Source organism: Rhinatrema bivittatum, chromosome 7 (assembly GCF_901001135.1).
Source record: "Rhinatrema bivittatum chromosome 7, aRhiBiv1.1, whole genome shotgun sequence".
Taxonomy (NCBI): domain Eukaryota; kingdom Metazoa; phylum Chordata; class Amphibia; order Gymnophiona; family Rhinatrematidae; genus Rhinatrema; species Rhinatrema bivittatum.
In genome coordinates this window covers 223807904-223829104 of record NC_042621.1, presented here as the reverse complement: position 1 = coordinate 223829104, position 21201 = coordinate 223807904, and the positions used below count along the sequence as shown (strand labels likewise).

The window sequence follows — 21201 nt, the reverse complement described above, 5'->3', positions numbered from 1 at the left end:
TAATATAACCCAAGTAGTTAAACATTTAAGCTGGTTAAATAGAAATTGTCTTTGGAAGGGACCTTACTAGTAAAGAGAGGTTATAGTATTAAACATTTGTTATCTTTATAAAGTTATTATCCCTATCCAATTACTTTGTTGGATTTTTTTTTTTTTTTTTACTTATAGAAACAGAGAATATGATGGCAGATAAGTACTGTAAGGCCTATCTAGTCTGCTCAATTTGCTTTTACAATGTTGTAGACTCCAGCTGATCTCTATTTAACAATTTATTTTAAAATTGTCTTTACATTTGTGTTTAGCCCATGATGGACAAGAATAAATGTGATGAGCTGCCCAAGCTACAAGTTGGCTTCATTGATTTTGTGTGTACTTTTGTCTACAAGGTAATCATGACCCACATATATATATATACATATATATTTTAGTGATCTGTGTAGTATGTATGGATTGGATGTTCTATATGTGTAAATCAGCCAGCATCTCAGGAAGAAATATTATATAGACTGTAATGCATGCCAGTTCTCACAGTTCACATCAACAATCAGTTGCTAAGACCCAACTCATCAGCATGTTTTGTAAATCCTGGAAAGTTAGCACACTTAGGGCAGCTTTCTGAATCAAATGCCCATTGAGTTGGGGTGTTTGAAGTAAGTCGTTACGCCCTTGTCTTTGTTTATTGTGCTTTTTACCCAAATCTTCCTGTGCTGTAGATTTTCTCTCTCTTTTGCTAAACTTGCAGTACACAGGCCACAATATAATAGAATTCAATATGCATTTTGTTTGATATATTGCATTTTTAGTAACAATTTTAGATGGCTTTTAGTGAAATTAGAAAGTCCTGTTTTGAAATAAGGGAGAGTAAAGCACAATATGCTTTTTATTTATCTATGGCAAAGATTAAATTTTCTATCCCAGATTCCCAGTTCACAGCTCTGGGTTTTCATTACATTCTACATTTTAATTGAGCAAATGTGAGACAGTTTTTATAGTATACACAATAAAATTGTACTTATAGAATTATGATCATATTACCATTGGTTAATATTAAAGTGTTGTTCAGTCTACTCCATTTCTTCTGCCTGATCTCCATTTTAAGAGGCAGATGTACTAAGTGTCAAGTCTGTCACTTTGTAAAAGTGGGCTTTCCATGCAAAAATCCCACATATGGATAAAAGCCAACATTTTGGCATTTTACACATTTTTGTGCACAAGCCCATTTTCGTAAAGGAGCTTCATGAAAATCCCATTCACAATAACAAACTTTCTGCTATCCACAAAAGTTTATTTAAATTAAATACTAATGAGCTGCTTTGATGTAAAATCATGCAAAGCTTCTCATTAATGAAGAATTTTGCAAAAACATGTACATGAAAAGAGTTTCACAGGCCAGTTTTTTGCAGAAAAAGATACCTACACTTCAACAAGGTGTCATATACACCAAGTGCACAGTATTAAAGGGGCCACGTACCTGGTGTGAAGCCCCCATTTCCATGAACCAAATCCCTGGTGGTCCATGGGAAGTGGAACATCCCCCCCCCCCCCCACCTCCACCCCAGTGTAGCTCGTAAATGCTAAGGAAAGAAGCCTGTTGGCAAGCTCTGTCTCTCCTGGAAGCCCTGCCCCCTTGTAGAAAAAAAAAAGGGCCAACCCTTATAGTGGGTCCCCCTGCCACCTCCCATGGCCTCCTCAAAACGTACCCCATATCTTGGCTCTGCTTGGAAGCAGGGGTCCCCACTCACTCCTTTCCTGCCAGTGCCATCTTGGAAAATGGCTCCAGCAGATCCCCATACACTGCACTGAAGTATGAGGAATCAACTTGTGCTATTTCTCAAAATGGCACCAGGGGGGTAGGAAGGAGCAAGTGGGAATCACTCCTGTTCCTGGAACAACCCCTGAAATATGGGGAAGCTTTGAGGAGTTACAAGAAGGTGGCAAGAGAGCCCGGTTTACAGGGGGCATAGCTTGCCAAGAAGCCCCTTTTCTTAACACTTGTGGCTCATGCTGGGGTGGGGAGGGTGTGACGTTGCCACTTCACAACACAGACCACCAGGGATTTGGTCCATGGAAATGAGGGGGGGGGGGGGAGGGGGGGCTTGAACCAAGTCATGCAGCCCCTTTAATCCAGGTCAACCCCAAGAATGTGTGGCCACAATCAGGAATATGTGAAGCTCTCAGCCATGGCAATGCATAAAAAAAAAAATGTCTGTGAAAGTTTGTTATGGATGCAATGAACTCAAAGTTCATTTGCGTGTGTAGCAAATTTTTTGCAAAAACAGCCCTCTAAACCTCAAAAAAATACTGCAGGTTAAAAGCTATGTGGTAGATTTTCAAAGACGCACACGTGCATCCATGTGTACACGGTTCCCAGCACGCGCACATAGATGCGCCGATTTTATAACATGCGCGTGTTCCATGCGCATGTTATAAAATCCGATACCCATGCACGCCCAATTTTGTATCGACATGAGCAAGTGTGCACGGGTTCTGATTTGCATGCACAATGGGGGGGGGGGGGATTTTATTTTTCAAAGACGCACAGCGACGCGATCAGGCCATCCCAAGTTCCCTCCTAGTCTGCTCCCATTAAGGAGCAGACTAGGAGGGAACTTCCCTATGCCCCTACTTATCCTTCCTCCCTTTTCCCCGATGCCAAACCTACCCTAACTATCCTATTTTTTGTTGTTATAGAACTTATCCACTCGATGGAGCAGGAGTAAGTTCCGCGTGCCGGCTGGCTGCCGACGCGCGCTTCATCAGGACAGTGTAAAATGGCGCTGTCCCAGCCAGCCCCAACCCCACCCATTTTCTTTTGAGCTGATCTTCAGCGCGTACACAGAGATACACGCTTGGCCGGGGCCCTTTAAAAATCCCTGCAGCACGCGCGACCCGGCCACACACAAATCTGTGTATTTTTTATGCGTGCTGGCGTTTGAAAATTTTGCTGTTTGTGAATTGAAGAATTTAAGCGTCAAAACTTAGTTTCAGAACCTGATAAGTTGGTAAAATTCTTTACTACCGTCCACTTTGTATACTACAGAATTGCAGCTAAACTTATTTTGCAAATGCAGTCTCTGTCTTTGTATATTAACTAATAATATGCAGGATCATTAGCAGCTTAGTAGGTGAACACTTCTCAAAGGAAGATCATTCGCTTAATGATCTCACAATCAGATTACATAAAGGGAACTTTAGAAGTATATAGGAACAGAAAACGTTTGAAATTAGGATGATCAAATACTTTGAAACAAACACAAAAGGATATGTTAAGGACATTGGCTTTCTCACCCCTTATCAGATATAAGTCCTTTCAACTGCAAAGTGTTACAAAATTATCCCCTACCAATCCATCCCCAAAGGACAAAACTCTCTATTCTGTTTTTCTCTGTAAGGTTTTATGTTACGTCTATGAAGACTGATTCTTGTCCTTGTAGCATCCTTCTCCACATTTGTTGAATTAGATCACGTGCACACTATTCATAAGGAAGCACGAATGTGAACCTCTTCTTCTGACTGTCTTCCCTATGTGGGTAGCTTAGATCCTGTGATATGCGCTAGTACAGCTTGCAGCAATGGAGTCTTGCAGGGTTTTGTGCCATTTTCTTCTATTTGGGTTTCATTTTGGAGCATACTCCTTATAAGTTTTTGTTTCAGGTTAAGTAGATGTCAGAAGGCTAGAACTGGGGCGAACAGGGAAAATTTCTTTCAGTAATTCATCCTCCAGCAGTAGCGGTTTTAGATCTTTTATAATGTTCTTTTACAGGCTTTAGTTCCAGATTGTGCAATATATTGTTACAAGTGGCACCCACTCTGTGGTTTTCCTCACTTGCATCCTCACTCAAAACACCAAGGAAAACCTACAACAATAAAGAGAAAGGCAAACCATGGAGTGGATACATTCCGATAACAAGTTAACCTGAAACAAAAAATAGTAGGCTCCAGAGTCCCACATAGAAGAACATGGTGCAAAACCCTGCAAGACTCCATGATGCAAACACATAGTCAGACAACAACCAACATGGACCCTGACATTTACAGTCCAGAGTACTGATATGCAGACATAAGGGGATTTGGACTTGGTCTGCTTCTATGGCCAAGACCAAAAGCAAAACACACCAAACAGCACAGTCTGATTTTTCATGAAGGCTGACTCTGTAAAAGTGTTGCTAGCAGTAATTTTGTTATGGGTTTGACATTTGCTTGGTTCTGATTGTAAATATTACTACTCTTATTATAAGGCTTGGGGATAAATGCACAGAGCGGCAGTTACTACCCTTAAGAGAAACATGGGGGTACCTTGCACAGCGGGGCAGATATTACCACAAGAAGCTTGCTGAGCAGGCCGGATGGACCATTTGGTCCTTTTCTGCTGCCGTTACTATGTATGTCACTATATCAAGGGATTCTACAGCTACCCACATGGAAAAAACATTCAAAATAATTCATGCTTTTTTATGAATATTGTGTACATGGTCCACTACAACAAATATGGAAAAGGAATCTACATTGGTGATATCTGAGATATCAAGGTTCTTCTAGCAGGGGATTCAGTGGTGAAGCCAGAATTCTGTAGCACTTATCCCTGCACAAAGATATGAATCATCTCTATTTATGGAATCCAGTTCCTAGATAGCAATTGATTGTGGCGTTAAGAGCTTTTCTAATCTTGAAATACAGATATTTAGTTCAGTTATTTTTATTATATTTTTACCCTGTTTTGAGATGAGTATTTTCAGTGGTCAAAGACTTACAAGGGGGTTTGTCCCATTTTGTGCCTGGCACAAAGTCTTTAGTATATGAGGCTGATGGTGGTACACAAAGTGAGCCTCACCATTTTTCCAGCGCTTAAATCCATTTTTCCAGCTCAACTGATTTTGGTAGTCACTTCAGCTAATTAAGAATTCAGGGCTTCAACATCAGGTTGTATCTAATCAGCCTTTCTGCTGGGTCTCTCCACTCTAGCAGAGAAAACTCTAGTTTTAAGTACATTGTTTGCTCTTCAGACCTGTTTGTGTTCACAAGGAGATAACAGAAAGCACAACTTAGCAACATGGGTTTAAGTATTCATAGCCCAATACTTGCTTGATTCAACAACAGGTGTTGGGGTTTCCAGAATGTATCGCAAAGAAATTAACATCAAATGTTGGAAGACCTCCTGGTAACACGGGCTTTCATTTGGCCAGATTTGTCTGACAGGTTGTAATGGCAGAACAGACTAGCAGCTGGGTCTGTCAAGCAGGCTGCAAGCTCTGTAATAACAACTGGAACTAAAGGATACGCAGTTGTTCATGCAGTCTGGAAAGCTACACAGAGGACCTAGGAGACTTAGTAATAATAGTAGGTTTTTAATTCGTGATGTGATGTTAGAATCAAGCTAGCAGCTGGATCAGTCTGGCAGGCTGCAAGTTCTATAATAGCTAGAAAAGTCCTAGAGGAAAAGCAGGCACTGTCTGGCAGACTAAGTAGGGGACCTGGGGACTGCATGTTCAGGCAGCTATCACACTGGTATTTCTGGCTGTTTGTAATGTTGTAGAATTTTGTGCTTAGGCATGGAAGAGGCAGGTGCTGGAGAGAACTAAGTGGGGAACTTGAATGCGTTACCATCCAGCATGGTGGAATACAAACAAGGAAAAACAAAAATAAGAACATAACATAAGAATTGCCATACTGGGTCAAACCAAGGGTCCAAATATTGGTAATCCCCTACCAGTTACTTTCGAGTTTGACCCCATATACGTAAGGTAGTCTCTAGGGCCCAAGGAATACTCTTTACAGACCTCCATGTGTTACGCAGTGCCAAGGCATGGCTGCTGGCGCCTTAGGGCCCACCATGTCTTGTTCAATTTGCACCCACTGTTTGGGGAACTGGGATCGATTAATATCTAATAGTGCCCTCAGTTGGGCTGCACAGTAGTACCACATCAGATTTGGGATCCCCATGCTACCCTGTGGTTTGGGTAGATATAAAAGAGCACGTGAGAGCCTTGGGGGGGGGGGAGGGGCCTGTGCCAAATAAAATCAAAGATCTTTTTCTGCCAGCTACGAAGGATGGGAGATGGGATATAAACAGGTAAAGAAGAAAACAAATATAGGAACTTCGGTAAGATGTTCATTTTAACAATAGAAATTCTGCCTAACCAGGAGTACGCTCCACTATTCCATCTACTCATGTCTTTGAGGAGTTTATCCACTAAAGGTTGATAATTCAAATGATATGAACCGGAAAGTTGAGAGGATATGATGACACCTAGATACTTGATATGGGTTTTTGCCCATTTGAATGGGAAGCGCTCCTTTATCACCTGCACAGCCTCCGGGTTCAGGTTAATATTGAGCAATTCAGATTTTTCGAAATTGACCTTAAGGCCCAAGATGGCACTGTACTTGTCCAATTCACACATTACCCCTTTTAGGGACGATATTGGGTCTGTTAATATTAGTAATACATCATCCGCAAATAGCGAGAGTTTGTACTGGGAATCCCCAAGGGCAACACCCTTAAATCTCCAAAGATTCACGGATTTCGGTGGTGAGTGGTTCTAGGTAGAGAGCAAATAATAGCAGTGAAAGGGGGCACCCCTGCCGAGTGCCTCTACCAATATCAAAAGCTGGACCATAACCGTTGTTAACCTTAACCCTGGCTTTAGGTTGGTCATAAAGCCTCTGTAGCCACTGAAGGAAGTAAGGCCCAAATGCCATTTTTTGCAGGGCTAGAAACAAAAAAGGCCAGTGGACTAAATCAAACACTTTCTCAGCGTCAATAGAAAGCAATACCGCCAGATCATCCCTCATGTGAACCCACCACATCAAATCCATAACCTTTCGTATATTGTCAGCGGCCATTCGATGTGGAACAAAACCCACTTGGTCAGTATGAACCAGGTATGGGAGATACTTGTTTAGCCTTAGGGCCAGAATCTGTGCTAGTAGCTTAAGGTCAACATTGATGAGGGAGATTGGCCTATAAGAAGCGCATTGTGTTGGATCCCGCCCTGGCTTAGCCAATACTGTGATACCCGCTACATTAGCTTGGGGCACAAGACTCCCGCCCTCCCGGAGGATATTATAGAAGTGAGCCAGTGGTCCAGCTATTGTATGGGCGCAGTTTTTGTAATAAATACCCGAAAGGCCATCAAGGCCTGGAGCTTTACCGGGTTTAAGGGTCTTTATCGCCGCCAAAATTTCTTCTACCATAATAGGGGCTTCTAGAATCTGTTGTTGTTCAGGGGTAAGACTTGGCAGGGCAACCCCCTGTAGATATTCATTAGTACCTTCAGGACGAATAGACTCATCCTTGCTATAAAGCTGGCCGTAAAATCCAGAAAACGCTTCGCATATTGCTTTAGAGGCGGTCAGCATATCTCCCATGGGATTTTTAATTTTAGAAATGGTATTTTGAGAAACCCTGGCCTTCAAGCTGCAAGCTAACAGGCATCCCGCTTTGTCACCACCTTCATAATAGGCCTGGCTTTGTAATTTCTAGTGCATGTATCCAGTTTGTGTAGCTCAGATTTTGCAGCTAATAATTTCTGATCGCAGCGAGAGGATTGGGTTCTCATGTGTTCCTGGGATAAGACCTTACATAAGAACATAAGAAAATGCCATACTGGGTCAGACCAAGGGTCCATCAAGCCCAGCATCCTGTTTCCAACAGTGGCCAATCCAGGCCATAAGAACCTGGCAAGTACCCAAAAACTAAGTCTATTCCATGTTACCGTTGCTAATGGCAGTGGCTACTCCCTAACTGAACTTAATAGCAGGTAATGGACTTCTCCTCCAAGAACTTATCCAATCCTTTTTTAAACACAGCTATACTAACTGCACTATCCACATCCTCTGGCAACAAATTCCAGAGTTTAATTGTGCGTTGAGTAAAAAAGAACTTTCTCCGATTAGTTTTAAATGGCAATGAATTTCAGAACTTAATTATGTGTTGAGTGAAAAAGGATTTTCTTCTATTTGTTTTAAAAAGAGCTACTTTCTAACTTCATGGAGTGCCCCCTAATCCTTTTATTGTCAGAGAGTAAATAACCGATTTAACCTGTCATGATTTTGTAGATCTCTATCATATTCCCCCTCAGCCGTCTCTTCTCCAAGCTGAACAACCCTAACCTCTTCAGCCTTTCTTCATAGGGGAGCTGTTCCATAATCTTTATCATTTTTGTTGCCCTTCTCTGTACTTTCTCCAGTGCAACTATATCTTTTTTGAGATGCACACAGTATGTAACAGCGTTCTCCTTATGTAACAGCGTTCTCCTGGTTTGTTGACTGAGACATTTACATGCAGCTGCTCTGGATGTTAACAGCCCCCGTACAAACGCTTTGGAACATTCCCAAATTACACCAGGATTAACTGCAGGATCATTATTTAGTACAAAGTATTCCTGGAGTTGGGGTTCAAGCTTCTTGACAAAAGACGTATCATGCAACAGCGACTCATTCAATTGCCAGAAGTGATCCCCATGTCCCCCTCACTCACATCAACCTCTAAAGAAACAGAGGTGTGGTTGGACCAAGATATAGCATCAATGTCCGTCTTTCGTATTCGGTTACCCAATTGTCTATTGACAAGGAAATAGTCGATGCGAGAATAACTATCATGGGGTGTGGAATAGAAAGTATAGGAGCGAGACTTAGGAAACCGGTTCCTCCATATATCTATTAAGGTCCAGTCTGCCATAATAGTCTTCAATTGTCTGCGCAGTAAGTGTGGTGTGTGTGAGTGCAAATTAGAGTTATCTAGGTCCTGCCGTAGTGTGACACTGAAGTCACCACCTATGATTATGGAACCCTTCGCATGAGTTAATAGTAAATTTTGTACCTCTGTCAAAAAGGAGCCACAGTCCCTATTTGGTGCGTAGATTGTGACTAAAGTATAAACCTGGGTACCTATCCTAATTTTTAACAATAAGAATCGGCCATTAGTGTCCGCAGTATGAGAGATATATTCATATACCAGTGTAGCTGAAAGTAAGATCCCCATCCCTGTGTATTTGTTACTTCTACTGCAGGCCACATGATAAACATGTGGGTAATCCCTGTACTTTAGCAAATGAGCATGTCTGCTCTTTAAGTGCATGTCTTGCACATAGACTATGTCAGCCTTTTGATATATGAGCTCTTGTTTAAAGAGAAATCGCTTCCTATAGGAATTTAGACCTTTTATATTAAGAGAGACAATGTTAACCATGGTTATTGCATAAAGGAAATATCAACCACTTGGGATACCACTGACTAGCCCCATAAATATGGTGAGATATGAGAAGAGATAATGACTGAATAAGACCCAATGCTGCAACCAGTAATCGGAACATACAGCTTTTGCCCCGTTGTAAGTACAGAAGAGACTCCATCGTGTGTAGGTATTAAATCTAAATAGATCCACTCGATGTTCCACGCAGACCTTAGCCCTGGGGGTACAAAGGAAACAGCGCCTTTAGCCATGGATTAGCCCCCCATCTCTCTACATAATAACAATATAAGGCTAAGAGAAAACATCAAACTGCTAATAACTAGAGCCAATTGCCCCACCTGAAGGCTGTATTAAATAAAAGAAGTACACAAGGCAGGGAAATTTCAGATTAATCAAACCGTGTGAGTGTGAGTTGGTTACTAAAGAGAAAAAATAATAGGAAAGAGAAGAACAGAGTCATCACCTACCCGAAGGATGTATTCCTAAAGTCACAGTTAGTTGTATTCAGCCTTTATCTGCATGGTAAAGACTTGAGTGAGTGGGCTGTCTGCGAAGGCATCCCCGTCCTGTCCCTGGCCACCACCATCTTGACATAGTGTCCATCGGCTTAAGAACATAAGAAAATGCCATACTGGGTCAGACCAAGGGTCCATCAAGCCCAGCATCCTGTTTCCAACAGAGGCCAAAACCAGGCCACAAGAACCTGGCAATTACCCAAACACTAAGTCTATTCCATGTTACCATTGCTAATGGCAGTGGCTATTCTCTAGGTGAACTTAATAGTAGGTAATGGACTTCTCCTCCAAGAACTTATCCAATCCTTTTTTAAACACAGCTATACTAACTGCACTAACCACATCCTCTGGCAACAAATTCCAGAGTTTAATTGTGTGTTGCGTAAAAAAGAACTTTCTCCGATTAGTTTTAAATGTGCCCCATGCTAACTTCATGGAGTGCCCCCTAGTCTTTCTACTATCCGAAAGAGTAAATAACTGATTCACATCTACCCGTTCTAGACCTCTCATGATTTTAAACACCTCTATCATATATCCCCCCTCAGTCGTCTCTTCTCCAAGCTGAAAAGTTCTAACCTCTTTAGTCTTTCCTCATAGGGGAGTTGTTCCATTCCCCTTATCATTTTGGTAGCCCTTCTCTGTACCTTCTCCATCGCAATTATATCTTTTTTGAGATGCGGCAACCAGAATTGTACACAGTATTCAAGGTGCGGTCTCACCATGGAGCGATACAGAGGCATTATGACATTTTCCTTGGGCTTGATTGAAGAAGCATCGGCGGTAAATGTTATTGCAAGGCCCGCCTCCGTGAAAGAATGGACAGCATCTGCCAGTGTTTTGATTTTGTAGGTAATTCCTTTGGTTTGGAATAGCAAGGTGAACGGGAAGGCCCATCGGTAGTTGATTTCTGCATTCCTTAGTGCCACCATCACCTCCCGGAGCTGGTAGCACTTCTGAAGGGTGGAAGGCGTCATATCATTATAAATGGCGATGTTGTGATCCTGCCATTTCCAGCGAGGATTAGCCCTTGCTAAGGCAATAACTTCCTCCTTCTGTTTAAAATTGAGAAATTTTATGATTATGTCCCTTGGCTGATTATCTCTCCTTGGTTCCAGAGCGCGATGGGCTTGCTCCAACTCAATCACAGGTGCAGGCTGCGAATCTCCCGAGGGGTCCCTGTTATTCAAAACAATAGCCTTGCAAATGGCCTCTACCGTCAGCATGCTGTCCTTATAGTGATCCATTTTAGGCACCCCTCGAATGCGAAGATTGGAGTGACGCGAGTGATTCTCCAGGTCCTCGATTTTGTCTGCCATCACTTCCATTTCTGATGATATTTGTTTGGAGTGATTATTAAGCGATTCTAAGTTGGCGCTCTGATTGTCAGCGTGGAGATCCAATTCATCTACGCAGTGTCCCATAGAGCTTAGGTCTTCCTTCATTTCTGCCATGCTCACCCAAAGGTCCGCTTTATAATTTTTGAGATCTGCGCGTAATTCACTGAACCAGGATCTTATTTCAGTCCAGTTGGGATGTCCAGGTGCAGTTTTCCCGGTGGCTGATCCTCCATGAGTTCAGGTCAGGAGCCCAAGGCGGACAGCTCAGATAATTCAGTCCGATGCTGAAGGGCCTGCCTGCCGTCATCTTCGAGAGGGAGATCATCAGCAATTTTACTAAAAGAAAATTGCTTGAGGTCGGCAGCTCTCTTCCTTGCAGTCATCCTGACTTCTTCCCACAATTAGTCACTAGGTTTTTAAGTAGAATGATTGAAGCTATTTGCTAATAAACGATGCGATTAGAGAGATTGGGAGGGAGTACAAGATTTATGAGGCATCTTGCAGCGCTGCTCAATAGCACCCCCTACCCTTTTGCTTTTATTGGAACCTATCAGGATGCTCTAACTCACCTGTTATTTTGGTATTCTTTGAAGATACCTTCCTCTGAATCAAGTGCTGCTGACTGACTGTTGGCTTTTCCCCATGCTCTAGTTTAAAAGCTGCTTTATCTCCTTTTAAAGGTTAGTACCAGCATCTTGGTTCCACATTGGATCCCATTACTTTAGAATAGGCTTCCTCTTCTCCAAAATGTTGCCCATTTACTAATAAAACCAAAGCCCTCTTCCCTGCACCATCATCTCATCCATGCATTGAGACTCCGGAGCTCTGCAGGCCTCTGGGGATTCTCTTCATGGAACAGGGAAAATTTCAGAGAATACTACCCTGGAGGTTCTGGATTTCAGCTTTCTACCCAAGAGCTTAAATTTGGCTTCCATAACCTCCCTTATACTCCTTCCCATGTCGTTGGTGCCCATATGTACCATGACAGTTAGGTCCTCCTAGCACTGTCTAAAATCCTGTCTAGGTGATGCATGAGGTCCAGCTCCTTCGCAACAGGCAGACAATCTATCAAGCAATCCTTATTTTCTCCAGCCAACCAGCTATCTACATTCCTAATAACTGAATCACCAACTATGACCGTTGACCTAACCCTTCTCTCCTGGTCACAAGCCCTTGGAGATCCATCCTCTGTCTGAGAGTATAATTTATCATGTGGAGAGCAGGTCCTAGCTATAGGATCACTTCCTGCTACACCAAGTTGATGCTTTTCATCCAGGTGATCTTGTTCCTCCAAGTCAGCACAGGGGCTGCCAGACTGAAGTTAGGCCTTGGCTACTATGTCCCTGAACATCTCCTCTATATACCTCTCTGTCTGTCTCTCTAGCATCCAGAGATCAGACTTCTAATCTGAGAGCCAGGAGCTCTTTACACCGGATGCACACATACACCTGCTCATGGATTAGTAGGTAATCATATATGTGACGTGCATAAGACTGGAAGGCCTCCATTTCCTTGCTGGACTATATCTTAATATTGCTTGGTTCATTTAGGTTGCTACAGGAGTAGAGATGTATAAAGTTTTTTAAATTTATATGGTGTATTTAATGTTAATTTGGGAAAGGGTTGTAAGAGCTGGGTCACTCCCTTGTTTTAGATAAATTGCTGATTGATTTTTGGTGTGAAAACATCTTTTATCCTCTTAAATTGCTGGCAAAGTGGACCCTTGGGCCAAGGGGGAGTTAGCGCTACCTGCGGGGTGGAGCCCTGCAGGTTCCCACTATTGGCAGGAGGAGCTTGCTGAAGCTTCGCCAATACCAGCCCACATTCCCCTTAGGTTAAGCTCTCAAGTGCCAAGGCTGGCTGGTCTTAAGGGAGGGCCTCTGTGCTGATGGAGGATGATAAGAGAGAGGGTGCTGCAGGTCAGTGCCATAAGGAAGCTGGGTCATGCCTGAGTGTGGAGAGGTGAAGGTCCTTGGCACTCTGAGGACCCCAGGTTCCACACAGAAGTCTGAGGCAGGCTAAGGATGCACAATGATGTGGTTCAGGCCGAAGGTCAAAAGGCAGGTGGAGAAACTCAGAGAGGTGGTCCAGGTATGGGGTTGGAGACAAGTGGAGTTCAGTCAAAAGTGAGGTGAAGTCCAAGGTCATAGGCAGGCAGTGAGTCAGCAGATCAAGGTCTGGAGCCAGGATCAAACTGGGGTCCAATAGAAGAACACAGAACAGGAGAACAAGGGACCAGCAGGAGATGCTGAAGAGGAGAAGACCAAGGGGAAGACTGAAGATGGTGACTGACAAAGGAGAAGACACCAGAACAAAGAGGACATACGAAGTCTGTCATACAGGAATCAGGAACAGAAGAACATAAGAACATAAGAAAATGCAATACTGGGTCAGACCAAGGGTCCATCAAGCCCAGCATCCTGGCCAATCCAGGCCATAAGAACCTGGCAAGTACCCAAAAACTAAGTCTATTCCATGTAACCATTGCTAATGGCAGTGGCTATTCTCTAAGTGAACTTAATAGCAGGTAATGGACTTCTCCTCCAAGAACTTATCCAATCCTTTTTTAAACACAGCTATACTAACTGCACGAACCACATTCTCTGGCAACAAATTCCAGAGTTTAATTGTGCGTTGAGTAAAAAAGAACTTTCTCCGATTAGTTTTAAATGTGCCCCATGCTAACTTCATGGAGTGTCCCCTAGTCCTTCTACTATCCGAAAGAGTAAATAACCGATTCACATCTACCCGTTCTAGACCTCTCATGATTTTAAACACCTCTATCATATCCCCCCTCAGTCGTCTCTTCTCCAAGCTGAAAAGTCCTAACCTCTTTAGTCTTTCCTCATAGGGGAGTTGTTCCATTCCCCTTATCATTTTGGTAGCCCTTCTCTGTACCTTCTCCATCGCAATTATATCTTTTTTGAGATGCGGCGACCAGAATTGTACACAGTATTCAAGGTGCGGTCTCACCATGGAGCGATACAGAGGCATTATGACATTTTCCGTTTTATTCATCATTCCTTTTCTAATAATTCCCAACATTCTGTTTGCTTTTTTGACTGCCGCAGCACACTGAACCGACGATTTCAATGTGTTATCCACTATGACACCTAGATCTCTTTCTTGGGTTGTAGCACCTAATATGGAACCCAACATCGTGTAATTATAGCATGGGTTATTTTTCCCTATATGCATCACCTTGCACTTATCCACATTAAATTTCATCTGCCATTTGGATGCCCAATTTTCCAGTCTCACAAGGTCTTCCTGCAATTTATCACAATCTGCTTGTGATTTAACTACTCTGCACAATTTTGTGTCATCTGCAAATTTGATTATCTCACTCGTCGTATTTCTTTCCAGATCATTTATAAATATATTGAACAGTAAGGGTCCCAATACAGATCCCTGAGGCACTCCACTGTCCACTCCCTTCCACTGAGAAAATTGCCCATTTAATCCTACTCTCTGTTTCCTGTCTTTTAGCCAGTTTGCAATCCACGAAAGGACATCGCCACCTATCCCATGACTTTTTACTTTTCCTAGAAGCCTCTCATGAGGAACTTTGTCAAACGCCTTCTGAAAATCCAAGTATACTATATCTACCGGTTCACCTTTATCCACATGTTTATTAACTCTTTCAAAAAAGTGAAGCAGATTTGTGAGGCAAGACTTGCCCTGGGTAAAGCCATGCTGACTTTGTTCCATTAAACCATGTCTTTCTATATGTTCTGTGATTTTGATGTTTAGAACACTTTCCACTATTTTTCCTGGCACTGAAGTCAGGCTAACCGGTCTGTAGTTTCCCGGATCACCCCTGGAGCCCTTTTTAAATATTGGGGTTACATTTGCTATCCTCCAGTCTTCAGGTACAATGGATGATTTTAATGATAAGTTACAAATTTTTACTAATAGGTCTGAAATTTCATTTTTTAGTTCCTTCAGAACTCTGGGGTGTATACCATCCGGTCCAGGTGATTTACTACTCTTCAGTTTGTCAATCAGGCCTACCACATCTTCTAGGTTCACCATGATTTGATTCAGTCCATCTGAATCATTACCCATGAAAACCTTCTCCATTACGGGTACCTCCCCAACATCCTCTTCAGTAAACACCGAAGCAAAGAAATCATTTAATCTTTCCGCGATGGCCTTATCTTCTCTAAGTGCCCCTTTAACCCCTTGATCATCTAACGGTCCAACTGACTCCCTCACAGGCTTTCTGCTTCGGATATATTTTAAAAAGTTTTTACTGTGAGTTTTTGCCTCTACAGCCAACTTCTTTTCAAATTCTCTCTTAGCCTGTCTTATCAATGTCTTACATTTAACTTGCCAATGTTTATGCTTTATCCTATTTTCTTCTGTTGGATCCTTCTTCCAATTTTTGAATGAAGATCTTTTGGCTAAAATAGCTTCTTTCACCTCCCCTTTTAACCATGCCGGTAATCGTTTTGCCTTCTTTCCACCTTTCTTAATGTGTGGAATACATCTGGACTGTGCTTCTAGAATGGTATTTTTTAACAATGACCATGCCTCTTGGACATTTTTTACTTTTGTAGCTGCTCCTTTCAGTTTTTTTCTAACAATTTTTCTCATTTTATCAAAGTTTCCCTTTTGAAAGTTTAGCACGAGAGCCTTGGATTTGCACACTGTTCCTTTTCCAGTCATTAAATCAAATTTGATCATATTATGATCACTATTGCCAAGCGGCCCCACCACCGTTACCTCTCTCACCAAGTCCTGTGCTCCACAGAGAATTAGATCTAAAATTGCTCCCTCTCTCGTCGGTTCCTGAACCAATTGCTCCATAAAGCTATCATTTATTCCATCCAGGAACGTTATCTCTCTAGCGTGACCCGATGATACATTTACCCAGTCTATATTGGGGTAATTGAAGTCTCCCATTATTACTGCACTACCAATTTGGTTAGCTTCCCTAATTTCTCTTAGCATTTCACTGTCCATCTCACCATCTTGACCAGGTGGACGGTAGTATACCCCTATCACTGTAGTCTTCCCTGATACACAAGGGATTTCTACCCATAAAGATTCAATTTTGTATTTAGTCTCATGCAGGATGTTTATCCTGTTGGACTCTATGCCATCCCGGACATAAAGCGCCACACCTCCTCCCGACTGCTCCTCTCTGTCATTGCGATATAATTTGTACCCCGGTATAGCACTGTCCCATTGGTTATCCTCTTTCCACCATGTCTCTGAGATGCCAATTAAGTCTATGTCATCATTTACTGCTATACATTCTAATTCTCCCATCTTACTTCTTAGACTTCTGGCATTAGCATACAAACATTTCAAAGTTTGTTTTTTGATTGTATTTTTATTCTGCTTTTTAATTGATAGGGATAAGTTAGAATTTTTTAGCTCAGGTGAGTTTTTAGTTACAGGCACTTGGACTACTTTTCTAATTATTGGAACCTCACTGTCGGGATGCCCTAATTCTAATGCATCATTAGTATCCTTTAAAGATACATCTCTCCGAACCATGTGCTGCTGAGCGACTGTCGGCTTTCCCCTTTGTTCTAGTTTAAAAGCTGCTCTATCTCCTTTTTAAAGGTTAGCGCCAGCAGTCTGGTTCCACCCTGGTTAAGGTGGAGCCCATCCCTTCGGAAGAGACTCCCCCTTCCCCAAAAGGTTCCCCAGTTCCTAACAAAACTGAATCCCTCTTCCTTGCACCATCGTCTCATCCACGCATTGAGACTCCGGAGCTCTGCCTGCCTCTGGTGACCTGCGCGTGGAACAGGGAGCATTTCAGAGAATGCTAACCTGGAGGTTCTGGATTTAATCTTTCTACCTAAGAGCCTAAATTTGGCTTCCAGAACCTCCCTCCCACATTTTCCTATGTCGTTGGTGCCCACGTGTACCACGACAGCCGGCTCCTCCCCAGCACTGTCTAAAATCCTATCTAGGTGACGCGTGAGGTCCGCCACCTTCGCACCAGGTAGGCATGTTACCAGGCGATCCTCACGCCCACCCGCCACCCAGCTATCTACATTCCTAATAATCGAATCACCAACTATGACTGCCGACCTAACCCTTCCCTCCTGGGCAGTAGGCCTTGGGGAGATATCCTCAGTGCGAAAGGACAATGCATCACCTAGAGAGCAGGTCCTTGCTACAGGATCCTTTCCTGCTACATCTGGTTGGTGCTCTCCCATTATGAGACCTTCTTCCTCCAAGGCAGCACCAAGGCTGCCAGTCTGAAGTTGGGACTGGACTACTATGTCCCTGAAGGTCTCATCTATATACCTCTCTGTCTCCCTCAGCTCCTCCAGGTCTGCCACTCTAGCCTCCAGAGATCGGACTCGTTCTCTGAGAGCCAGGAGCTCTTTGCATCGCATGCACATGTACAACTTCTCACCGGTGGGTAAAAAATCATACATGTGACACTCGATGCAAAAGACTGGGAAGCCCCCCTCTTGCTGCTGGACTGCTGCCTTCATCTCAATTTTGATCAGTTCCTAGTTACGTTTTAGGTTGCTATGGGAGTAGGAATGTGTCTAAGTTCCTTTAAATGTATTAGTGAATTCACTATATGTCTGGTAGTGGCCTACTGGGGTCTGATTGAATTCTCAATAAAGTTTTTGTTGATGGGGTTTTTTTTTTGTGCAAGTGGCACCTGCCTATAAATTAAGGGATGAGCTTGGGGTGGGTGGGCGAGGGGTGGGAGGGTTGGGAATTACAAACAGTCTAACTTTAGTTAGTCAGCCTGAGTGACTCACAGCTCCCTTGATTAACAAATGTTGTTCCCTATTCAAACCTAATCACACTACCTCAACACCTTTCCAAGGTGAGTAACTGAGCTGAACTATTCAACTTTTTTACTTTGGTATATACTGCTCCTAGCTTATTTCTAGCTTCTGGCTACTTTTTTGTGGGATTTTTTTTTTTTTGTGTTTTTTTTTGTTTTTCAATACAATGCACTCAGTTATTTATTAAATAAAACACTTTATTAAATAAAACATAGAAAGCAACTGGAATGCAGGAAAAATGAAGAGGGTAGTCGACCTATTGCCGAGGCAGGGACTTAAAGCAGGAGCCAGGTTTAAAAAGGCCCAGGTGGTGATGTCATTAGTGGGTGCTGGGCTCCCATTTCCACCAGTGGTCCTTTAAGAAGGGCAGGATCAGGCACACGCGTGCCTAGGAGGGAGCCAGAAGACTGCAGCGTCGGAGCTAGGGAGAGAGCGGAGACCTGCCATGTGGACAGGAGAAGGGCTGCGTTGGTGCTCCTGCTCCGACGCACTGAGTCTATGGCGAGCAGTCTTTCTTGGCGTTGGGTGGTCAAGGCCGGTTCCCAGGCCCAGAGGCCGCAAACCGCCAAACATAAATGGGATAAGAATCTATAAATGAAAGAATCTGCTTGGGGTGGGTGGGAGTCAGAGTGGGTGGGAAGGAAAGAAAGACTTATAATTACCTTCCTTTCTTTCCTTTTTATTAGGCACATACACTTAGGAGTAGATTTTCAAAGGCTACACGTGTAACCCGAGAAAATCTGCCCCTGCGCGCGCCGAGCCTATTTTGCATAGGCTCGGTGGCGCGCACAAGCCCCAGGACACTTGTATGTCCCGGGGCTTCGAAAAAGAGGAGGGAAGGGGGCAGGTCTGGGGGGCGTGGCGGTGGTCCAGGGGCATGGCTGGGGGTGTGGCGGAGGTTCGGGGGTGGTCCCGAGTCCTCCGGCACAGCGGCCTGTGCCGGGGAATGGTGCGCCGGCAGGCGTAACTTCTGAAGCAAAGGTAGGGGGGGATCTAGTTAGGGCTGGGGGGTGGGTTAGATAGGGGAAGGGAGGGGAAGGTGGGGGGGGGGGAGCAGTAGGCAGCCTGCATGGCTCGGCGTGCGCAAGTTGCACAATTGTGCACCCCCTTGCACGCGCCGACCCTGGATTTTATAACATGCGTGCACACGTTATAAAATCTGGCGTAGATTTGTTTGCACCGGGTTGTGCAAACAAATCTACGCCTGCGCGCAGTTTTTAAAATCTGCCCCTTAGAATTTTGTCCTGAAGCCCTTTGGATTAATCAGAGATGCTCTCAGAAATTAGATCAATTGTTAATGAGTAAATGGTTGGTTTTATCAGCAAGTAATTAGGTTAAAGATTTGGGGTTTTTACCAGTGATAGAATTTTTATGATCCCTTAAATTAGATTTGTAAATATTGTTTTATGAATCTTTAGACTTATTAGGCAGGCTAGGTCTTTACTTTGTCTAAGAATCAGACTATGGTTCAGGCATTTGTATTAACTCACTTGGATTGTTCAAACAGTATATTTGCTGATCTCCCAAAGAAATATATTTCCTGTCTTCAACTAGTTCAAAATATTGCAGCCCGTGTTCTTACAGATGCTAAATATGGTGAGTGTATGTCTCCTGTTTAAAGGAGCTTCACTGGTTTCTGATGGGTTATTGCATTTGTTTTTAAATCTTTATGTTATATCGGTACTGGTTATCTTGGAAACTCTCTTGTTCCATATTGCCCTAGGCCAGGGATGGCGAACTCCAGTCCTCGAGGACCGCAAACAGGCCAGGTTTTCAGGATATCCACAATGAAAATGCATGAGAAAAATCTGCATGTACTGCCTCCATTGGATGCAAATCTTTCTCATGCATACTCTGAATTAGAGTACTTTTAAATGACAATAGTTATTGAATGCAGACTGAAAGCAAAGATGCAATAGGCACTGCAGGATCATCACTGTAACATGACCACTTAACCTGCCAGCTGCTTTGAACAACTTTTGAAAGATCTTGTGTTTTACTCACAATTTATATATTCAAGTCTAAGCAGAAAACAATTATTTAATATAGTTTCTGTTTTACAATTATTTCTCCCAGGAATTCTCAAGGTTTCATAAGGAAATTATCCCTATGTTTGAAGGTCTTCAAAATAACAGAGAGCACTGGAAAACACAAGCGGATGAGTATGATGAAAAGGTGAAGGTTATTGAGGAGGAAAAGAAAAAGCAGGAGGAAGCAGAAGCAGAAGTAAAAAAAGGTTAGGAGTAGGCAGTCTTGGATGTCTATACATTTATTTTTGAAATTCACATGCAAAAGGACCTATTGGCATAGCAATGAATCAATGGAGTTTGCTGTATATTGTTTGTAGTCTGCTACTGCCTGTACTGAAACCAGAGTATGAGGGCTGAGAGAGACTGTAAGGCCCGTCTAGTCTGCTAGTTTAATTCTTGTTGCTTGCCTGAGGCCCAAGTAGATATCTGTCTTCCTCTTCACTCTTTGTAACTAGGGATGATTTGAACATATCCCATGACTTCTAGAGCTCTGTTACTGCTTTTGCCTCACCACCTCCCACATCCACAACCCTATAGAAATATTTTCTAATAGAAACTGACTATGTCAGGGAGATTTCAAGGATTCTAGGTGCATACCTGTTCCATATTTACTAAACTATAAGGTATGTCAAAGTAGCAGTACTAGCTAGTACTTACATATATCAACCATCCAGTTTCTTGACTGTATCGATTCCTGTGTTCTCTTATTCTTCAGTCTTTTTTCCTTTAAATATTGTATTTCTTACATTACTACATTTGTAAAATATTTGTTTTAAATCTATTTTTACTAAGTCTACTCTTCAGTTGTTCACCCTAATATAAGCACAGCTTTCACATAGCATGATTTCTATATAGCACCCCACCCAATTTTAGATGTAGAAAGATGGAAGTGGAGTATCTGAGCATCTGTTATGCTGGGCTGTCTGTGGGAAGCCTTAAAAGCCAAAGGTGGAACCTCATGAAGGCCCTAGGAGTAGCCTAATGTTTAGAGGAATGGGCAGGGAAGTCAGGGCTCAAATCCTGCTTCTTCCACCGACGGCCCTTGTGACTTTGGACAACTCACTTCAGCTTCCATTGCCTCAGGCACAAGCTTAGATTATAAACCTCCTGGGGCAGGGAACTACCATTACATTTAATTGTAACTTGCGTGCCTTTCCAGACTCAAGGCAAATCCAAAATCCTAGGCTGTATACCTTATGTCCCAACTTGTATAAAAGAAAGCTAGCAACTCATTTCTAAGGGGGGTAATTTTCAAAAGGATTTACACATGTAAAGTGCACTTACATATGTAAATCCTATGGACAATTCAATGGCAAATACTGTAGCAATTTTCAAAAGCCCACTTACTTGGGT

The 21201-nt window shown here is 42.9% G+C and overlaps 1 protein-coding gene across 1 annotated transcript in view; it reads left to right on the top strand.

The window, feature by feature from the left end:
- The window catches only part of PDE6C (phosphodiesterase 6C), a 118789-nt gene extending 98730 nt beyond the window's left edge, over positions 1–20059 (top strand). Inside the window, 2 exon segments of the mRNA XM_029610719.1 lie at positions 303–386; positions 19895–20059. Of these exon segments, the coding sequence (XP_029466579.1) occupies positions 303–386; positions 19895–20059 (249 nt within the window).
- The last annotated feature ends 1142 nt before the right edge of the window (positions 20060–21201 follow it).